We start from the raw sequence: 22,236 nt of genomic DNA, 5'->3' as shown, positions 1-22,236 counted from the left end.
TGGCTACCACCAGTCAAGCGTGGAGGCTGAGTTTGCAGACAGACAGACAGACAGACAGACAGACCTCCACTGGTGACTCCAGCTGGGGTGGGGGGGTCTGGTTTATTTATTTTTTAAAAACATTAAGTCACAACTCTCTCTTAATGAAAAGCAACCTGGCACGAAGGGCTCCACTCAGCTCCAAACAGCAAAACAAGCACAGTGATGGGCAGCCTCACACTGGACCCCACTGTGAACTGCAGCTTTCTGTTGCTGGGTCAAAAGCTGAGTTAGAACAGAACAAATAAACCCACAAATCAAACAGCACGTCCTTCAAAAGGTGGTGGTCAACAACAGCCCAGCCTCCACTGCCTTCCCTTCAGCTGGCTGCAAAGAACATGAACTAAAAAAATCTCATCTAAGCAACTGCAGAAACCAAGCCAGAGGATTTCTCTTCCAGCCTTCTCATTCCTGTTTACTAAGAGTGAGAAGCACTGACAGAGGAAAATGCCCCACAGGAGTACCCTGCTGAAAACACAGTGTGGCAGCTCGACACCTGTGAAAAACAGATGCCAGCAGTGCAGGAATCTCCTGAAGTTCTCAAACTGCCCTAAAACAGCCCAGCACACTTGGAAACACAGGAGCCCAGTGCGTGGCCAGAGATCTGGGCTGTGCATGTCTGTGGGAAGAGTGACTAACAGAAGCAGGAAAATACCTGAGGCCATGGAAAGGCACTTCCAGCTGCTTTGGTACGTGCTACAGAGTCACCATAGTCTTGCAGTGGGCCAAGCAGTCTCATGGAATACCTCATTAAATACAGCCACCCCTGCACACACAGCCAGCCTGCCATGCCAGCAGGGTCAGCACAGAAGAAACCCACCTTTCCTGAGGTAAACAGTGAGGTTTCTACTACACATATTTGACTTTCAGATGTTACTCTCCATCTAACATCAATACAGCAACATCATCTACAAGTTTCCTAGCACCTCTGTGTACCACCAGGCAAGGCACAGTTGTGGTAAAACCTTTGGAGATAAAGTCTCAAGTCATCAGGGCCTCCTGCTGCTCTCCAGATTGCAAAGCCCCTCGGCAGCTGCACCCCTGCCAAAGCCAGGGCTTTGCAGAGAAAAGGCAACTTCAGTCACATACTTGTGGCCCCCTGCACAAAGACCTGGCACGCAAGTTTTAGAAGGCACAGAATCTGAGGGGCCTGACAACTATGGCACTTAAAGACAAGCTCAGTCACCTAATGCCAAGAGTGCCCTTCAAAGGCACCTGGAGTGCAGGGCTCACTGGAAAGCAGGAGCTGCCCCCACTGTCATTTAGCAGGCTTCTTAAAACAACAAAGCAAAGCAAAGCTGACCTGGGCTTCCCTTCTGGCTTCACTCTCTCTCTTCACATTCCAGAGAAGCAGTCTGCTGGAAGCTTGTTGGGGTTTCTACCCCCTTTTTACATCCTTGTGAAATAGCCACCCCCAGCAGGCGTAGAGAAAAGCATCAGTGAGAGCTGGACGGACACAGCCTTATTTCTTCAGTGAACCCTCACCTGAGCCCACAGCGCCAGAGAGCAGCACAGTGTGAATGCCACAGGCACCTGAAGTGGACTTCTGACACTGGGTTTTGGTAAGAAAGCAAAGAAAATGGAGTCTGGTGCAGGCTCACACAGTGCCATGCAAGTGTAACAATATCGGGTGGGAAGCACAGAAAACCTCCAACCTGTGACCTGGGAAAGCCCAAGCTCGAGCACCGATGCTGATTGGCACACACAGAGCTCTTCAGGGTGGCACACATGGTCCTGCACCAGGCTTCCACAACACCAGCAGCCTAAATATGTTGAGTACTCCAGCAGCAAGGAGTGGAGGTGACAGTGCCCCTCCCTTTGCTCAGGTGTCTGTGCAGCCTGGAGCCTCCTTGGGACAGCAATGTGGCCTGCACCTCCCAAGAGTCGCCAGCCAGCACTCGGGACCAAAGGCCTTGTGAGAGGAGGACTTAGACAAAAAGACAAAACCTTTCCTGCTCTATTGGTTGGCACCTTCTGCAGCTGGCAGGCAGAAATTAGCTCTCCTAAGCAGGAGTGTACCTTGGATACCTGTTCACAACCAGAAGTGTGCAGTCCTGGATTGTCTGGGCTGGAGTTGGCCGGATGCTCACTCTGAAACTGAAGGCTACCAACAGCTGAAGTTTAAAGAACAACCAAAGAATACACACAGAAAGCAGCAGCAGCAGCAGCAGCAGCAGCACACTGCAGCAGTAACACTCCTCTGCGGGTCCTTTTCCCAGGCTCCTGTCCTCACTTCTCTCCATCTCCACAGGAAGCTGCTACACCTGCTGTCAAGTTACTCTGCCAAGCCCTCCTGCTCCTTCGTCTCCAGCAAGGACAAGCTCATTTCTCCACGATCCTTTCCGCTTGTGTCCTCGGTGCCCTGCGGTTGCCCCGGTTTCTGATGAGCAAAGGTGTACGTGTCATGGTCTGCGTCTGCCAGAGGCGGAGGCTCCTCAGCGTTAGAAGAGTTTTTCACGTCTTTCCTGAAGGAGAAGGGAGGTGGAGAGGGTGGCACTGGGCCCATGGGTCCATCAAAAGGCCTGTACACGTCAACTTCTGGGGCAACCAGGCCATTGGATTCCTTCAGCAAGTGCCCATAAACCATAGCATCATCAATGACTGCATAGACATGGGAGTCCTTGTTCTGCTTCCCCTTCCTGAACAGCTTCTGCCTGCTAGGCACTTGGGTGTTGACGGTGGCATTGTACACTCCCACCATGGGGGTCTGGCTCTTCTTCTTCCTGTCACAGAGCAAATGGTTTGGCAGGTTAGAAACACCACATGGCTGCTGTGTCTGACTGGAACAGGGACAGCTCCTCTTTTCCCACCCTCCCCCAGCCGGGATCAGGCAGGCTGCCTGCACCGAGGGCTTTGCCTGTGGTCTCAGGAGAAGCGACTCGAGCCCAGACAGGCTTTGTTAACAGCAGACAACTGCGGCTGCCTGGTTACCAGCTGCTGCTCTGCCCACCCTGAAGTCTGACAAGCTAACTCCAACAGCCTCCCAAGCACAGCGGTCCCAGGGTACAGTCTCCCAACATGTACAGACATGAACAGGACCTGGAGGCCATCAGATCCTGCTAGGACAAGGCTGAGCACTACTGAAGGCAAGAGAGTGGGTTCTCTGCAAAAGCAGACTGACCTTCTCTTGGCCACATTTTGTGAACCAAAGATGTTTAACTCTCTAATGTCTTCCCTGCATGGCAGAGAATAGTGCTCAGCACTGCTCTGGTCATCACACTGCACAAATCCAGTTCTGCAGCTTCAGGACCCAAGCACCCTGGCAGGCACCCCACGTTATGAGTGACTTCAGGCTCTGCTTGCACCAGTGCTATGCACCTTTGCTTTGCACAACCCACATCCCTCCCCAAGGGCTCATCTCACAGAAAAATGTCCCCACAGGAGGTGCAAGTGCCAGAGGTTGCTGGAGGCTGTGCAGATGAAAGGTAGGCCCTCAGATATCTGGTGAGTTCAGTGTGCTTCAACCAAGCCTCATCTAGGGCAGCGCAAGCAGCAGCCACACTTGCTGCAACTTCATTTCACAGGAGTTGCTGATGCACTCGAACCAATTACTTCCTCATAGCACAGACAGAAGCCTGTGCTAAGGCCAAGGCAGACAATGCCCTGGGAGTTGGAGTAATGCAGCTCCAGGAATGCTGCTCTGCTCAAAGTCAGTCAACTTAGAGTAAGGCAGCATTCCTGGAGTCCCACCACTTCCCCCACCAGTGCCTGCCTTATGCCTCAGACCCTTGGGATCTAGACCAGCACATGAAATACAGCACCCAGCAGCTCTCCCCAAAAGCCCTCCTAACCTGCTGCATTACAAACTTACTTCTTCTTCACACAGCACACGGTCAGTCCAATAGCTGTGAGAACTCCAGCCCCAGCCACCGCAGCGATTATCACTCCTAGGTCTGCAAACAGACAAGGACATGAGCAAGAGGGAGAACACATCCATCTTGCTCCTAAAAGCTGTCTGGGTTGGAAGCTCCTCCGGAGCTTGAGAGTCCCAGCTGCCTGCAGAGCAGGGGCTTTGGAGCCATGCTCACCACAGGGTAATACAAGCCACTTCAAGAGGGTGGAGGTCAGAAAGGACAAACTCCTGTGGCTAGCAGCAGCACAGCCAAAGCACCCAGCAACACCACCCCACCTCCAAGAGCTCAACACAGCTCACCTGCTGCTAAACCTGCCTGCAGCATCTCACACATGTGGCTGACCAGGCAGGGAAGAGAAGAAAGTGCAGAGAGACAGAGAGGACTCAACACCACAGTAACAGCAGTAACAGTTACCAAACTCCCCCTCGATGCAAGCCCTTCCTCTCAAGCACACAAGGTGTGCTGGCTGGGGGGTTCTGATCAGAAAAGCCCAGGTGTGGGCTAAGAAAAACACTCTGCCTTCTAAAAGTGTCACCAAGGAGCAGAGGCTGCCCCCTTCTGTAGAGAGCAATGAGGTCTCCCCTCCAGCTCGCTCCTCATAGCCCAGGTGGCCCAGGGCAAAGCAAAGCAGCACAGCCCGGCAGGCCTCACCTAGCTGCTTGTCACTGACAGTCACCCAGAACTGCAAGTCCAGCTGCATCTTCTCGGAGGGTTTGCAGTTGGAGATGTTGACCCAGAAGTCGTGGTGCATGTCCCTGGGCGGGGGCAGCAGCTCGTCCTCTCGCCGCACCGTCTCCTCCGCGCCTGCCGCCTCCTCCTTCACGGCCAGGTATGCCCGGCCCGTCTGGCAGGTGATGCCCATGCGCTCCTTGGAGAAGCCCAGGCGGGCCACCTGCTTGCTGGGCACCACCACGTACCAGGAGAGGGAGATGTACGGGGGCAGGCCGTAGTGCCAGTTGGGGGTCTGCAGGTGAACTCTGTCCTTGGGGCCTGGGCTCACGGTGAAGGTGCACTCATCTGCAGGGAAGGGAAAGGACAGCGGAAGGAAAGCTCAGCCCCAAGCTTCTTCTGTCAGCATGGAAAGGATCTGGTTCTCTTGCCCATAACAGAGCCCCATCTGCAGCTCTGAGCAGCAAGTTTACACAGCCAGCTGCACCCCAGCACCAGCAACGCAACCTACACATCAAGCCTTCTGCAGCAGTAAGTAGCACAGAGATACGTGCAGCATTTCCCACAGGCTGGAGGACAAGACCCTTCCTCCTCCCAGGAACAGCCACCTCACTGACTCAGGGAAAGGCCAGCCCAAGCCATGGCTCCAAGGCTCAGCTGTGAAGCAGCAGACTCTGGTTTCTGTCTCTAAGCAGCAGGCTGAGAGGCCACCCCTGCACCAGGAATAAGCACCAAGCACCACCTTACCTTTAATGTGTGGCACAAAAGACATTTTGAGATCCTGGCGGTTAGACTCGTTGAGGAAGCCTTTACCAAAGGTTTTTAAGGCTATGGTGATGTTGTTCCTCATCTGAATCTTTTCAATGGCTCCACCAGGACAGAAGACACCAATGATCAGCTCTGTTGTGGGGGTGGCACTGACAATGCTGTAGCTGTAGCTCGTGTTGCACCTCTGCTCTGGGACGTGCTGCTGAAGTTTCAGGGAGGGAGATGTGATTTCTATGTTGAGCTGACTGGGAGCCAAGAGCTTCCAGATAAATTTGTGCAGCTGAACTGGCAGCTGGGTAATGGCCTTGGGCACAGAAAGGGAATGGATCTTCCTCTGACACCACCGAAGATCCACACAGCCTGCAAACACAGAAACAAGTCCCAGGAAGACTGGAGAGGAAATAACCCCTGCAGGTGCTCCTGCACATGAGAGCACACACACACAGGGACGTGCCACAGACCCAGCTCAGCACCTCCCTCAGAACACAGCCTCTCCTCCTTGCCTCCACCCAGACATGTCCCACCCATGTGGAAAGGCTTTCCTGGCGAGGGCGCAGCACAGAGGAGCGCACTTGGTTCAACCCCCCTGGCTCAGCACGGTACTTCTGCTAGACCCCTGCTGCCTGGGGCACCGCTGCAGGCTCGGGTTCAGCTCAGGTGCTGACCCCACTGGGGTGGGAAGGAAAGTCAGGAGAAAAAGCCAAACTCCCATGGGTTGGGATGAGGGTTTTAATAGGACACCAAGAAAGAAGAGAAGGAAGAATAAAAAGGGCTGAAGACCAATCCCAGTGAAACACCACACCAAGTGAGTGATACAGGGCACTGCCGACCATGGTGGCCCGGCCTGATCCTCCCAGCTGATCCTGCCCCACCACAGCTGCTTACTCAGATCACCGGTGCTTGCCCTGCCCAGCCCTTCCCTTATCTAGCAGGCATGGCAGCAGCATGGTACCAAACACTCCATCTGCTGGCTCCCTTGCTGCTGTCTTTGCTCTGACCTCTCCCAGCTTCTTGGGAAAATAAAACATAACCTCAAGTCACCCTCTGCTAGCAGTACCCAGGCCAGCCAGAGTCCAGGTCTGTGCTTTACAATTCCTTCTCTCCTGCTAAGTGGAAGCACTCACAGAAGCAGCACAGGATGCATTCCTGGCAGCAACCTTGGGCCTGCATTTTCACAGGCAGATTTATGGCTCTCCCGAGCCACCTCTATACTTTGCAGCTTTCAGTGAGATTCTTAGGTGCCTTCTGCCCTCCCCCTGGTAGGAACAGCTACCCAGTTTCCATTTTCACTGGAATGACCTGGTGAACAACGAGGCCACCTCTGGATTCCCTGTAACCCATGCCTGGTTCCCTGTCACACTCTAGTTTACAGCCAAACCCAAGGTCTGGCTGGCCACTGAGGAGCAGCTCACAGAAGTGTTCCCCAGCAGACACAGGAAGCCACTTTTGCCATACTTATGCCTTTCTCAGCTGTGACCCTCAGGCGGGACAAGTCCTTGCACAGGAAGGAGATCCTGTAGGCAGTGCCAGAGGCCAAGGTCAGGACGCGGTCACAGGTGCGAGGATCCTTACAGATGAGGCACACAGGTTCAGACATGGGGGGGACGTGGCTGGGCCACCCCTCAGAGTGTATGGTCACATTCATGTTCTTCTCCTTGCTCAGGTCAACCACATGGGTGACATCTGCAACGAAAAACATCAGGGAACTACTGGTATGGGCTGAGGCAGAACTTCCTCTGTCTGCCCACCTTCTGCCCACCTCTCTGGGCCAGCTGAAGTTACCACTTCTAGGTTAGTTAGAGAACATCATTCACTGCTCTCCATCACCACAACACAAGCTCAGGTAGCTTCCTACCACCCCTAATGTAGCTTTGAGTCTTTCTAGAGACAACCCCCACTGCCCCTACTGCTTCCCAGCTCAAGGAGAGCAGCACAGACATGAGCCCTTTCTCCGCAGGTGAGGCTGGAATGCAAGCAGCTCAGCCAGCTACCCGAGATTCAGCTTCCCCAGGAGCTGCCACATCTGGTTGTCTGGAGTCAGTTCAAGATTAAGCTGCCTTAAAAGCAAGTAGCAATATGGATCAACAGGCTCAGCACTGGATGTCAGCAGAAGTGCTGGCAGTTGTTGCGAAGGCCACGAGAGCCTTCAGGGATGGCAGCAAACTGGGCAGGGCAAATCTCCCCCTCCCCTAACGCACTGCTGAGAGACCTGCAAGGGCTGGGTCATGTTCTGGGTTGGCCAGTACAAGAGAAACAGGGAGGTACTGCAGCAAGGGCAGCAAGGAGCCACAAAGATGCTTAAAGGATTGAAGAGAACAAGAGAGCTGGGACTGGAGATGTTGAAACCTGCCTGGATGTGTTGCTGGGTGACCTGCTCTGGCAGGGGGGTTGACTGGATGATCTCTGGAGGCCCCTTCCAAGCCCTGCCGTGCTCAGACTGTGTGTGACTGTTCAGCCTGAAGAAGGCTCTCCAAGTCATAAGAAAAGGTGAACAGCTTTGTCCTGTGTGGAAGACTGGACACACCAAATGCCCAGAGGCCCATCCCTGGGATTTCTGCTGCAAGGTAGCTTGTTCTGAAGAATGCTTCTCGCCTTTTCTCCAGCGAGGGTTAGATCCTGAAGTGATCTCTCCTCACAGAGCTGTACATCCCCCCTCTTAAATGACAGCTGTGGAACCCCCAACAGCTTGGGAAGCTCTGAGAAGATGCAGATCCCAATGGATTTGCAGTAAGAGCCATCTTTCACTTGCACACTGCAGATGACTTTTTTTGCTTTGCCTTTTTTTCCCCTCCTAATAAAAGTTTCAGTACTGCCCTGAGGGCTGAATCTGAATCTTTGATGGAATTTATGCAACTCCAAATGGCTCATGAAACCTTAGGAAATCCCCGGAGCAATCCCTCTCGGCTCTTCAATCCAAGTGCTTTATTACTTGCATCTCATTCAATAAATGACAGCCTGGCTTTTATTTTCTAGATGATCATCTTGTCTCCTGGCCATAAATAAATTAAAGGTCTCCTTCACATCCTGAAGCAGAAGGGAGCTGAAGCTGATGAACTGAAGGCAGTGCTTCGGCTCTGCCTAGCGCCCAAGATGCAACATGCAAACATCATTTGGTTAATGACAGTCTCAGGAGGATTTGCTGTCTGGGGACAGAGCCAGGCTAGATAATGAACTGAGGACTGCTGTGGTGAGATGCTCCAGACCCTTTCTGCATTTGTGACTTCACGGTACAGGCACTCAAACTTCTCTCCCCTTGCAGCAGTAGTCCTGAGTGTGGACTTTCCTCTGCAGTGAGGAGGTGATTGATTATTAACCTTGATTGTTCATCCTCACCATGAACTGAGGTCAGAGCGAAGAAGCCAGAGGATGTATCACTACCTCCACAGACCATTACCTAGCAGACCCTTTCATTTCCTTTTTCCAGACAACTGCTCTGCTGTTACAGGTCACCGAGCCAAGCCAGGCTCAGCCTGAACTTGGGGCAAGAAAAGAAATAAACCAAACCAGAACAGTTCTTAGGGTAGCAACAGGAAACCTAAAGAACATCCAAGTCTGTAGGAGATGCTATTAGTGGAGTCTGTTACTGACAACTTCTGTGTCTGGTGTGACTTCTGTACACTAGGTGATGCTTGGTCAGGCTTCAAATCCTGCCTCCAGTTTTGGGGTGCCCAGCATGAGAAGGACACAGAGCTGTTGGAGGGAGTCCAGAGGAGGCCACAAAGATGATTCAGGAGCTGGACCACCACTGCTATGAGGACAGGCTGAGGGAGCTGGGGGTGTGCAGCCTGGAGAAAAGTCCAGAGTGGACCTCAGAGCTGCCTGCCAGTGCCTGAAGGGATCCTGCAGGAAGGCTGCAAAGGAACTTTTCATCAGGGTGTCTGAGACAGGCCAAGGGGCAATGGTTTGAAGCTGAGGCACAGGCTGCCCAGGGAGGCTGTGGCTGCCTCCTGCCTGGGGGTGTTGAAGGCCAGGCTGGATGAGGCCTGGAGCAGCTGAGTCTAGCTGAGAGGTGTCCCTGGGCATGGTGGAGATGTTGGAGCAGATGAGCTTGGAGGTCCCTTTCAAGCTAAACCATTCTGTGATTCTCTGGGAAGCAAGGAAGGAAAGAAATGCAGAGTGATGCCATTGCCAGTATGGAGACAACTTTTACATCTCTCATTTCACCAGCTCATTCTGCAGATCTTGCTACCTAGCAAAGTGAAACCTGCTCTCCTGTAAGTCTGGCTGCTTGTGGCACAGCAGAAACCTGGGCTCACAGTAAGAATTACCTTACAAATGCTGCATCTGACAGCTGAGGATGAAACTGTTCAAACAAGCCTGAACTTGATTTCTCTACTGGAGAACAGGCAAGGAGAAGAGAGTTATGGTCCTGGCCAGAGAGTAGGACTGGGAGCCCAGAGGGAACTCAATCACCAGGGAACAGCTAGGCAGTGCTTAGCTCTGTTTCTGCAACCTGCAAGCCCTCACACTGCAGCACTTCAAGGTGCTTTTCAGTCACGAGATGCAGGAAAAGGAAAAGCAGCTCTGCTTACAAGCTCCAGTGTAAAGCCTGTGAGAGAGCAGCACACCACACAGCTCAGCTTCCCTGCTGCTTTGCTGGAATGACAGCTGGTGGCACCCAGAGGGGAAAAAACTTCAAGGAGGGCCCGAGAAAAAGACAAGCCTCCAGCATTCCTCTTCCTCGTGGTGCTCAGCTCAGGTGCCTGTAAGGAATGGAAAGGGCAGGCCCATGCTTCAATGCTCATCAACACCTAAAAGGCAGGGGCCAAGAGATGGGGCCAGACCCTTTTCAGTGGTGCCCAACAATACAGAAGGGGTGGTGGGCACAAACCAGAACATGGGAAGTTCCATCTGAACATGAGGAAAACTTCTGTCCTGGGAGGGTGACGGAGCCCTGGAGCAGGCTGCCCAGAGAGGCAGCTGAAGTTCCCTTCTCTAGTGAGATTCCAAACCTGCCCGAACGTGATCCTGTGCAACCTGCTTTAGCAGGAGGGTGGGACTAGATGATCTGCAAAGCTTCCTGCCACCCCCTGCCACGCTGTGGTTCTGTACTTACTCTCGTTGACCTGTGGGTGCTGAACAACCACTTGGAAGAGCAAGCGGAGGACCCCTGGGTTCTGAGCGTCCTGATCGCAGCCCTGCAGGGACAGGTTGAAGCTGCCAGCGATATTGGCAGGTTGGCTGTCGCTCAACTTGAACACCTCCGGGTTGCTGAGGGAGCCAGGGATGTAGTACTCCACCCTCTCCTCTTTCCTTTCGCAGTTGGAGAGGCTGTAGTTGTGGAAGAAGACGCTGGCCCTCATGTTGGGGGGAACCAGGAACTGCCATGTCATGAGCTCATCCTCCGGGAAGCCCAGCGGGTAGTTGGGGGACATCAGCGTGACTGAGGACTCCCTCTCCAACACGGATTCAATGATGCACAGTCCTGAAACAGGAGGGAGATAAACCCACACAAACCAAGCTGCAATTAGTGAAGACACTCTGGCACATGCAGAGCCCCAGAACAGAGCCCCAGAGCATCCACCTCAGCTGCAGATCAGGGGGACTAAAACATATGCTCAGTTTGATGCTTTTGCCTTCGGTTAGACAAAAAGGGATACATTAAGCCTGCACTTTCACCTCGCAGCCACACGGACAGCTAAGCCTTTGTTTTGCTAAGATTCCAGTTCCTTCTCCTGCTCCTGCTTTGCAAGAGCAAACATGCAACCTGCCAGCTGCTTCTGCTTGGGTTAGGAAGCCAAAGATGTGAGCTCTTCTAGCAGCAGTGAGCTCTCTGCTCAGACACCTCCCACCTCCACCGAGAGCATGTAAGCAAGGGCGCCCCGCACACACAACAAAAGAGGAGCGTGAGCTAGGGAGGCTGCAGGAGACACTTCATGCTTAGATGACTCCTGGCAGCGTGGAATTGGCACCCAGAGATTACTGACCCCCCCTAGGATCCAGAGACGGTGTGCAACTGCCAGGAGAACCAGCAGCTACAAGACCCCCAGGTTCCAGAAGCAGCTGCAGAATTCAAGTGCAGAGCAAGGACAACTCCCAGAGAGGGTTTGTCAGGAGATCACAAAGCTGCCCACTATTCACTGTGTAACATTCCAGGTGCTTTAAGAAGACAGTTACACAATGTTCCGTGCTACTGTGCAGGTTGAAACAGGGAGCTGTACTTAAGCAGCCTCGTGTGCCTTCCAGGCACTGCTTCCACTTTTCCCACCTTCCTCTCCTGAGAGAGGCTTTGGTTTGAGGCTCCAGAAGCTTCATTTAAAGGTGAACCAACCAAGCACTCCCTGCAAACAGCAAATAACCCCCTTGGCTCGTTCCAACTCTGCCATACAGGTGAGGAACCCTGATCGCCACTCACGCTTTATGGAAGCCCTGTTGGCGATGTTGAAGCCCGAGGTGGTGAGAGGGGAGTCCCAGGGGAGGTGCAGGGAGAGGACGACTCCTCCCAGCAGCTTGATGCCAGACACTGAGCCGTTCCTGCAGAAGCTGCCGATGCTGACCGTGGCTGTGTCTATGCAGCTGTTGATGTTGTAGCCAACAGAATCTGGGCACGCCTGTCCTGGCTCAACCTGCCTTAGCCACGGGGCAGGGAACTTCAGCTCCAGTCCGGCTTTGGTGCTTGCCTTCACGTCCCAGACAAACGTCCTGTTCAGGCGAGGCAGCCTGGGTGGGTAAAGGTGAACCTCTCCAAAGGGACATGGGCCTGACACGCAGTCTGCATGCAAAGAGACAACAGCCCTCAGGCACGGGGGCAAGCACAACCTGACACCTGCCCTCGTCCTCCTCTTGCCACCATTGCCAGGCTGCACTTCACATGTAGCAGCAGTACAAGACACTCCTACAGCACAGCCCCCGGAGCAGACAGGATAAACCTGCTCCAGTCAGGCTGATTAACAGGAGGGATGCATTGTCTCTACCATTCCCACCTTGTTTGCTGAGGAATTTAGAAGGTATTTAGTGAATAGGGCAGAGGAGGAACAGGCAAAAGGGAGAAAGGCCACGTTAGAGAAGCAGGAGACCAAGGATCTAGAGAACTGATTCTGTCCCATGTCACTTAGAAAATTCCTGCTCAGTCACTCATCTTCAAAACTTCTACTGCTCACCGCGACCTCTATCTTTGTTCCCTTGGTGCTCTGATGGGCCCCAGGTTTTGCAAAAGGGATAAATAACAACAACTGCCACTGCAGGGCTCTGGGAAGAACTTAGAAAGCTTCTATCTGAAAAAATCCACATTATTGGCATTTGAAGCTGGGCACTAAACATAAGCACACTTTAATCTTTGTCTGGACTCCAACTTGAGAGCAAGTGCAGCTAAGAAACAGAGAATCATGGAATCACAGAACAGCTCAGCTGGGAAGGGACCTCCAAGCTCATCTGCTCCTATCATGGGTAGAGACACCTCTCAACTAGACTCAGCTGCTCAAGGTCTCATCCAGCCTGGCCTTCAAAACCCATACGGAGGAGGCAGCCACAGCCTCCCTGGGCAGCCTGTGCCAGAGTCTCACCATCCTCACACTCAAGAACTTCTTCCTCAGCTCCAGTCTAACCCTGCTCTGCCTCAGCTTCAAACCATTCCCCTTTGTCCTGTCTCAGACACCCTGATGAAAAGTCCCTCTGCAGCCTTCCTGCAGGATCTCTTCAGGCACCAGCAGCAGCTCTAAGGTCCCCCTGGAGTCTTCTCTACTCCGACACCCCCAGATGAAATCTTGTGAAGATTGTTTGCATGAATCATATGAGTAAAACTACAAAACGAGAAGACAACTGCCCTTGAACACCACCCAGAAGTAACACAGATGTCACCAAAGACTGGATGCCCTATGAAGCCTGAGATCTCGCTGAGAAGCAACCTGTGTCCCTGCCAGTAAAGACAACATCAACATACACCAGGGACACATCCAAAGGAAGCTTTAGTTACAACACTTCCAAGTGCTGAGTTTCTTTACTTCTAAAATGGTATTTAAGTACAAGGAAAGAGTTAACTTGCACAGTTTCAGTAATTCAAGGTTATTTATCATCCTTCAAAGATTTCTTCTTACCCAAGACCACAGAGGTTACTTCATGCAGTAACAGGAAGAAAAGGCACCTGGTCTTATTGGAGGGAGAAGTGCAAGCCAGTATCTTACCAATGTTCTTCTGAATCTTCATGGTGAAATACTTCTCTGGAGCTCTACAGGTGAAGGTAAAAGTGGCATTCTCCCCTGGCTTTATCTTGAGTTCAGGCCTGGTGGCATTCCTCACACGGATTTGACAGCTGGCTAAGATGCCAGCTCTGGGTTTGATTGTCACTGTGGTGTTGTCTGCTTTGCCAAGTGAGATTGTGAAGGAAACTAAGAGAAAGGGAAAGCCAAGACAGGCACTGTGTTACCAGCAGTATGAGCACCCCCAGCCCCTCCACACACCCCCACAGGCGCCAGAAGGAACGGCTGCCCAGCACCAGCTCGGGGAGCCTCTTGTCCATTAACCTGAACAATGAACGATTTCTGCCAGCAAACCCAGCAGCACAGTGCTCCAGGAGAAGCCTTTCCAAATCCCCTGGGTTCTGCAGCACCCTCGGGGTTTTGCAGGCCTGATTCCCATGGCAATGCTTTGCAAAAGCCCTGGTGATTGAGCAGTCAGCACAGGCTGTTGTCCTTCCCTGCCACCAGGAGCTCTGCAGCTCGGGTCTGCAAACATCAGGCGTCAGAAATCTGACTGCTCAGGGGCGCGGGACTGAAGGGAATGTTCGAAGAGATACTGCGAGGGCTGAGCCCAGCATGCCAGCGAAGCTGACGTTTATGTATGGACCTTCGGTGTTATTTCTCCTTAATCCACAGCACGGGGATTTGCCATTCCGCACCACCCCGCCAGCTCACAGGTGGGACGTGACAGACACCCCATCACCCTTGCATTTGAGTTTTATTTGTCTTCAGCCTCGTTTCCAGCCCTTCCAGCTTTCCTTCACACTCTTGGAGTCAAAAGACTTGGCAAGCCCTTGAAACTGCCTTGCTTGTTTGCCTCTGGGATCAGAGGGTTTAAATGAAAGCCTCAAACACCAGGAGGCTTGGCAAGTTCTGCACACACTTGCTATGACAACTTCACCAACCCCCTAATATGATTAGTGAGAAGCTGGTCTACTGAGGAAGTTTCCTACAGTTTTTAAGTGCCAGGATGGCTCTGACCCAAGAGCCTAACTGCATTCCCTCACCCCTTGCAACAGCTGGCACTGCTTGATGCCCACACTGCTGCCTTAGAAAGGCTGCCACAGAGGTTTTCAGTCTGGGGTTAAGAATTGCCCTGTGCAGTGACCTTCCAAGCACACGGGGCAGCCCCGGGGGCAATGTCCACAGGGTAGGGAAAAGGAAAGAGGAAAGCAAAGCCAGCAGCCAGGGCTGTTCCTCCTCACTCTTAGAGAATAAGCAGTTTCCAGAGAGAAACAACTCCTTCCAGCCTGGCCCCGGGCTCTGTTCTCTGCACCCTCTGCCCATGACAGATGTGGGGTTTCTGGTGTTTATGTCTTTTAGCTATGAAGGGTTAACAACATAATACAGTAAGTAATAGCTAGAGACAAAAGACTTTTTCCTTGCATAGGGTAGTCATCACTCCCATTCCTGCCCCAGATGGCAGGAGTGCTGCAAGGATCGATATGCTGGCAGCCCAGCAGGCACCAAGGGCGCAGATCTACACCCAGCTGGGCTCAACAAAGCTGTCAGGACAGGTGCCCAGCTAGATTACTGCTTAATTAGCTGGCTGAGACGAAACTCCACAGGTAATCATTTTGTCCAAGACACAGAGCTGTAAAGCCAACAGCAGCCAGCTGCTAGTGACTTCCCAAGCTCCATCAGACTCCCGAGTCTCATTTTCACAGGACAAAGAAACCACGCAGAAAGTGTATGCAGGGACTCCAGCCCCCAGGTACAGCCAGAGACGGGCAGCACAACAGAGACTACTTAGAAAGCATCTTCCCTGCAGAGCTTTTCTAACCACAAGTGAGTCTCCCTGTGACTCAGGCCCAGCTGAGTCCCCCATTACCTTGCCCAGCATTACCGGTAAGCGCCCAGCTTTCCTGGAGAGGAGGAACCTCCCCGCCCCATAGCGCTGCACAGGGATGACACACAGGATACCGGCGCGGCCAGCAGGCAGCTGCTCGCTGCCTACCCGACAGTGAAGGCGCTGGGCTGGAAGGCATCAGCAGCGAGGCCTCCAGTTCCGAGCTGCTTCACAAGCTGGCACAGACATCTGATCTCACCCGAGGTTTTCCCCTCCTCTAAGCAACTACTTCTGCAGCCTCCCTTGGCTACTTCTTCAGCTGCCCTAACCTCTGTCTGCATCTTCACCGCGGCAGCTGGATCTCACTGCTGCTCATCCTCACCGGCACCTGCAGCTCTGTGACAGCTGTCTCATCCCAGCACCCCTCTGTCACCGCAGCACCACACCTCGGCTTGCTGTTTCTGGGCAGCTCGGTTTGCCCTAACCTTCCATCAACACCACGGCTCAGAGCTCTCCAACCTGAGTTAGCTAGAAACAAACTGCGGAACAAGCTGGCTTACTCTGCAAAGTTTAGCCTCACCAGGTTCACTGTGCTTGTGCCTGACACTAGTATCTCTTGACGTCGTCTACAACTGTCAAAGGACATTGTTTTCTGTACCAGAGGAGGATGCAAGGTAGAAGAGAGCTGGAGAGCACGGAGCCAGTGGCGCTCACGGGGAGCAGGCATCTGTACGTACAAGGGAAGGACGTGGCAGGACAGCAGTTTTTATGGCTGTGTGCAGTGCCTTGCTAAACAGAGCGGCAGGAAGACCACAGTCCAACCAGCTTTGACTACAGGGCTGCATTTTATGGCAGCAATTTATCCATAAGGATCTACGGATCATTTCATGTGCCTTAGAACAATCAGCAAGCCCCAGGCTGATCGGGAAACCGAAGTGCACAAGAGCCACCAACAAGCCCACCACATCCTCATTTATCCCCAAGGAACATCCAAAAAGAGCTCCTTTGCTCCTTCTGCCTCCACTGTGGCTTGCTCCACCACAGACACTGTTGGCACAGCCCAGGTGGCTGTGGCTGACTCAGACCCCACTCACAGGCCTGCGGCAGCTGGAACCCAGGGGCTGCTGCTCAGACGAGTAGCGGCAATGCTCGCTCCGGATATGAAGTAGCTGCTTCCATCCAAAGCCTGTTCTGCCCAGGGGGGAGCTGAGCCCACACGACTCAGCACACCTCTCCAAAGAACATGCTTGTCCACCGCAGTCCTTTGTGCCTTCAGAATAAGGATGCTACCCCAGCATCTGCCTCTACAGCTTGCTACGCTCTCCTGGAAAGCTGCTCTGAGCCCTGCTAGATGCTGGCCCACAGGCATGCTCGTAGCCTGCTGGGGTTGTGCCACCACACATAACCCACTGCAAGGTCACAGCGAGACTTGGGAAGCAAGGAATAGGACTCAACACCACAGTAACCAGGCTGGAAGCTGAATGATTTCAGTTTCAAGGCATATGAACTTCTCTCTTCCTGATCTGACAGCCTGGGTGTAGGAGATAACAGCATCAGCAGGACACGCTCAGAGCAATCCACCCAGAACACTTCTGCCTAGCGAGGGAACCTGAAAGCTGCCTCCTGCGCCGTCAGGATCACAGGCTCCAGCTCCCACAGGCCAAGCAAGCGTCCCAATGGCTCAGCTAGGAGATGCACCAACAGCTGCACCTTGTCATCCATCTCCCCATCACCTCCAACACAATTCACTGCACAGCTAAAATCATAGAATGGTTTGGGTGGGAAAAGACCTCTAAGATCATCAAGTCCAACCATAAACCCAACACTGCCAAGTCCACTACTAAACCATGTCCCTCAGCACCACTTATCTTGAGCTGGACTCAAGTCTGCCAGCAGTAGGTCAAAGGATATTCTAAAGGGCAAATGTCTTCCTGCTTTCCTCATTTACATTTTTTGTACCTGCCTTAGTGAAACTTTGTCAATCTGGGTCCACCTCCCCAGTGTAACTAAGGCACTTGGCTGCCCAAGGGTCATCCTCTCCAATTCCACCGCAAATGCCTATCCAGGTAGTTCTCTTCGCACTCCAGAAGCCCTCAGCAAAGTTAGTCAGGAGCCATATGCTGTTTATACCCTTCCCATCTACTGAACAGTGCTGTGAGGAGCAAAGGGAGATCCCAGCCTCATACCACAGCCAGCTGTGCCTGCTGCAAGCTGCTGAAACCCTGCTGATGTCACAAAGTAAGCAAGCTTCCTGTTTACATTTAAAGTGTAAACTAACTACGCTCTGCACTGCTCAGTGATGTCAGCACAGAAACCTGGGATCACTGGAAGGGACCCTAAAGATCACCTAGCTCCTGCCCCCTGCCATGGGCAGGGACACTTTCCACCAGACCAGGTTGCTCAAAGCTGTATCCAGCCTGGCCTTGAAGACTTTCAGGGAGAGAACATTCACAGCTTTTCAGGGTGACCCATTCCAATCCCTCATCACTCTCAGAGCAAAGAACTTCTCCCTTCTATTTGGACCTATCTTCCAACACTACACTTGCTCAAGGCAGGAGGTCCATATGTTGGTAAAGGTTTGCTTTCAGGGAACCACTCCAAAAATTAAAGCTTAAAATCTGCCAAGTTTGTAACCACTGACAGAGAGATGCTGCCAGTGGCTATGATGTCAGGAGAGGGCACCTGGAGGAAGAGATTCATTCTCAGCCACAGCTGCCTGATCTTCAGTGACAGCCAGGATGGGGATGAGAAGCAGGCAAGATGTCACACGTCCACTACTTCTCCTGACTCCTGAACTAGTGATGTGGCAAGAACTCAACAGAGAAGGTCTGCAAGTAGCCCAAGCCAGCAAGGCTGCTCACTCAAAAGTTGTTGGGTTCATTAATTTGGAACACCCACCAGGAACAAACCTACTTCAGACTTCAAATAACTTTAAAAAGCCATTCTGAACTTCAGCACTTCTATCCCTTTCTCTGGAATCTTTTGGGAAGACGATTAAGATATTCATATAAACTCTTGCAAAAGACATTTTAAAAGGCTTTCTTCACCAAAAGTGGGGAGAAAAAAAGCCTCTTGGGGATCTGGCACGCCCAGCTGCAGTTAGAGAAAGCAGGATATGGATGCTGAGCTGCCTTTTCTTCTTCCTGCCTTTACAGACAGGAGGTTCTGTTGCTTCTGTGGCAGAGAGATGCAGAGCCTGTGCTGCACGCTGGCCATGCAAAATGTGCAGTCCATGGGTCTGCACAGCTCGACCAGGAAACGTCACACTGCACCAACAAGTCACTACAGGAGCCACCCCTGATCACAGAGCTGTTTGCTTGTGCAATCTGTCCCTACCTCCATGTGAGGCAGTAAAGGAGGCAGCATCTTCGAGCGTGTCTGAACAGCTCTGCAGGCTTGGCTCTGGCAAACCAAGGTGGAAAAGTGCATTTCACAACCAGGGCTCCTTCCTGTGCCAAGCATCCTGCACACAGCTTCGTCTCTCACTCCTGAGCAGCTTCAGATCACCACCCCTTGTCACCAGTGCTCTACAGGACTAGTTAAGGGGTTGGCTCCAACACATCAACCCATGCTGCAGAACCAGGGCTTGGCAGGAATACCTGAGCAGCATCAGCAACGAGGCTGAAGTCCCAGTTCATCTTTAGTCTTACCCCCAGTTGGGCCTTCTGGACTCAAGGGACAAAATAAAAGAAAAAAAGTGCATTTTCTGATGCAAAACTTTAAAGTAAAGTGTCAGCACTGAGCCACACAACAAACCAGTAATGCTCCAGGCACACCACACACACAGGCCTTTCCTGCAGACTCATAAGGGCATGAGGCAGGGGGGGAAAAAAAGGTACAATCCAGCATTTGTGGGCTCCAGTGAGTGAGCAAATGGCCTCTCAGAATGGAAACAAGCCAGCTTCTCCCAGCTTTCAGAGGAGCCCCAACAGCAGAAGGACTCTGCTAAAAGCTTGCCTTTTAAATTTAAACTGTGTATTAAAAAGCAACCTTAAATGCTCCAACTGATGCAGCACAGTCACTTTCCAAGCAGCTGTTGACTGGAGGGTGGAACACAAAACACAGCAGCAGCCTCTGCAAACTCACTTCTTACACCAACAGCACACAGGCAGATTTCCTCACAGGCTAATTCAAATGTGAACTGTTTGCTTGTTTCACAGACACTACACGAGCCTGACCCATTCCAAAGAAATACATTTTCAGCTGCAGACACGTTTGTAAAGGTCAGGCAGGCAATCCTCTGTTCACCCTCCCACGTCTGTGCACAGCTATTGCACCAAGCATTTCTTCCTGCAGCTTCCCAGCTGTGAGTTAACCAACGTTTCGTGTGATGATGTGATGAAGCTACACCTCAGGAATGCCCACCAGCTCCTCTGAAGACAACAGGACCATCTGTGCCTGACCTGCACTTTGCTAGAGGACAGTAAGGACAACACTAAACCTGTCAGGAAAGCAAGAGAAGAATGAGGTCCATCGTGGATGACAAGCTTTAGAGATAGGTGCAGCATAACTTGTAGCCATCCCATCAGAGCATGCCCTACACCCACCTCATGCATGGTTCTGCACACCCAGCCTAAACCAGGCCTCGCTGAAAGGGAGACTGCTGCAACTTGTAGCCAATATGGATGTAGCCAAGGCAGAACCTGTCCCAAGTCAGCACCAGAGCAAAGGGAACTCCTTAAAAATTAGACTAGGTCAGGCTGCAGGGGCAAACCTGAACCATCTTGGGTTCTCAGGGAAATGCTGAAGATGCTTTGAGAAGCAAGCAGCTGTCATTCACTTGACAGATGAGGCAGTACATTGCTAGAGTCACAGGATACCAGGAGGAAGGGACCTCAAGGATCATCTAGTCAAACCTTTCAAAGTAAGAGCATAGTTTGAATGAGCTGGCCCAGCACCCTGTCAAGCTGGGCCTTGAAACTCTAATGTTGAGGAATCCACCACCACCCTTGGGACTTTATTCCAATGTTTAATAATCTGAATGGTGACAAAACTTTTCCTGTTATCCAGTCCAAATGTCCCTAGTAGCACCTTGTCCCCATTGCCCCTTGTCTTTACCACATGACTCCCTATGAAAAGGGAGTCTTCCTTCTCTGGACCTCTTCCAGCCTGTCTGCATCCTTCTTGTATAGCAGGGACCAAAACTGTAGACAGTACCCAAGGTGCAGCCTGACCAAGGCTGAGCAGAGTGGGAGAATGAGATCTTCATCCCTGCTTGTGACACCCTTGTTAACGCAGCTCAGCATCCCGTTGGCTGTCTTTGCCACTGCAGCACACTCTGCACTTACGCCGAGCCCTCTGTCCACCAAGACCCGCAGTCTGAGCTGCACGGCATTGGTTAGGAGTTCCCAGGTGCAAGACCCAGGATTTCTTTCCTGATTTAAATTCTGCCATTCAGGGGAAATAATTTGATTACAAAGGCTGCATTTGGAACCTAAACGTCCGAGCTGTCCAGCTGCACAGTCAGTGCTCAGGCCGTGCTGCCTGCAGTAAGAATGGCCTGAGCCACACTTCAGGATAGCCACCACAGCCAAAGGCGACAGAAAAGCCAAAGAGGCACCAAATTCACGGCAGGCTCCTCAGGTTATTCAGAGTCACCGCAATCAGCTCAGCAGTTGCTGCATGTGGAAAGATGCAGCCTTTAACAAAAGGCTAAACAATAATAATAATTAGACAAGCCATGCCAGGGACTCCAGCAAAGACTAATGGCTCTTGGCCGCTGCACTGTTACCAACAGCTACTGTTTTACAGACACTAATTAGATCTAAGAACGGGTTGGGGTTTTTTTGCATTCGAGCAGCTTTGGAAGTTGAGGCAAACCCCACACACTGCCTCTGCCCTCCTAACTAGGATTCCTTTGTGGTCAGACAGGAACTGAGAGAATTATCCCCAGGTTATAGGCATGAGGTTGCAGGGCACGGCAGAAGGAATCGCAGGGGAAGCTGAAGAGATGCAGAGGCGGCAGTGCCCGGCAGCCTCCAGCAGGGCCGTTCGCCCCCCTGCCGGGCACAGCCCACCCAGAGCTCTGTGAAAACCGAGTGCTTTTTGCCTGGAAGCGCCGGCGCCGGCTCCGGCCCCTCACACGGAGCCCCGCGGGCTGCCTGGCGCCGCCCGGCCACACAACCTGGTGAAGTTCCTCCCAGGGATGCAAAGATCGAATCGTTTATGTCCTTAGCGTTTGTTCAACAGGGGCGGGAAAAGGGGCGCCCAGAGGATGGGTGCTGAAAGCGGCTGCCCTTATGTCAGCACTGACGGCGAGGAACGTCCGAGCACGCCGGCGCAGCAGCACGGGGCGACGAGCACAGAGCCCCCAGCCTCCCGCCCGCCCCGCGGCCAGGAGCGGCCAGGCAGGGCTCGGCCGCACACCGGGCAGATCCCCTCCCAGCCCCGCCGCCCCGTCCCTACCTTCCCGCTGGGGATGCTGCGCCGAGGCGGTCAGGAGCGCGGCCAGGAGCGGGGCCAGGAGCGCGGCCAGCGCCCGGCGCGCCGCCATCTCCCCGCATGGGCCCGGCGCCGAGGCGGGCGCGGGTCGCTCAGCCGCCGCGGGTCCCTCAGCCGCCGCTTCCGGCTCCACCTCGCACCTGGCGGGGCGGGGCGGGACGGGGCGCGGCGGGGCCGGGCGGGGCGGGCTCCGCTCCGCTCCTCGGCTCTCTGGCGCTGTCGGAGTTGCTGGCTGCCGGTGCTGCTGCAGAGCGCTGCTTCTGCTCTGCCCCTGCCCAGCTCCGACCGCGGTGGCTCTCCCCGCCGGAGCCCGGGGCTCCGCACAGGTTGCCCTCACGGCCTCCCTGGGTGCCCGGTCTCTAACCGCTGCTGCAGTGGTGCGGTCGTGCCCTCGTACTCAGCCCGGGGACACACCCGGAGCACTGCGCTCACTTTTGGGGCCCTGGAGAAGGACGCCGGAGTTGTGCAGTGGGTGCAGAGCAGGGCGGCGAAGCTGGCGAAG

At 53.2% G+C, this 22,236-nt stretch overlaps 1 protein-coding gene across 1 annotated transcript; it reads right to left on the bottom strand.

The window, feature by feature from the left end:
* Positions 1 to 83: 83 nt before the first annotated feature.
* CDCP1 (CUB domain containing protein 1) lies at positions 84 to 21,791 on the bottom strand. Its single transcript, XM_064169900.1, has 9 exons — positions 21,699 to 21,791; positions 13,451 to 13,654; positions 11,686 to 12,042; positions 10,387 to 10,755; positions 6,786 to 7,013; positions 5,310 to 5,690; positions 4,545 to 4,910; positions 3,851 to 3,932; positions 84 to 2,762 (listed from the first exon to the last, which is right to left on the bottom strand). The coding sequence occupies exons 1-9, from the start codon at positions 21,784 to 21,786 to the stop codon at positions 2,315 to 2,317; spliced, it is 2,523 nt and encodes an 840-aa protein (XP_064025970.1). The 5' UTR covers positions 21,787 to 21,791; the 3' UTR covers positions 84 to 2,314.
* Positions 21,792 to 22,236: the final 445 nt, after the last annotated feature.

Source organism: Pogoniulus pusillus, chromosome 32, assembly GCF_015220805.1.
Source record: "Pogoniulus pusillus isolate bPogPus1 chromosome 32, bPogPus1.pri, whole genome shotgun sequence".
In the NCBI taxonomy this organism is placed as follows: domain Eukaryota; kingdom Metazoa; phylum Chordata; class Aves; order Piciformes; family Lybiidae; genus Pogoniulus; species Pogoniulus pusillus.
This window is presented reverse-complemented; position numbering and strand designations above follow the sequence as displayed.

Coding starts and splice junctions, on each gene's coding strand:
- CDCP1 (XM_064169900.1), bottom strand. CDS start 21,786: ATGGCGGCGCGCCGGGCGCTGGCCGCGCTCCTGGCCCCGCTCCTGGCC. Junction 7,014..10,386: donor GCACCCACAGGTCAACGAGA/GTAAGTACAGAA, acceptor TTTTCGTTGCAG/ATGTCACCCATGTGGTTGAC. Junction 5,691..6,785: donor CACAGCTGAGAAAGGCATAA/GTATGGCAAAAG, acceptor CTGTGTTTGCAG/GCTGTGTGGATCTTCGGTGG.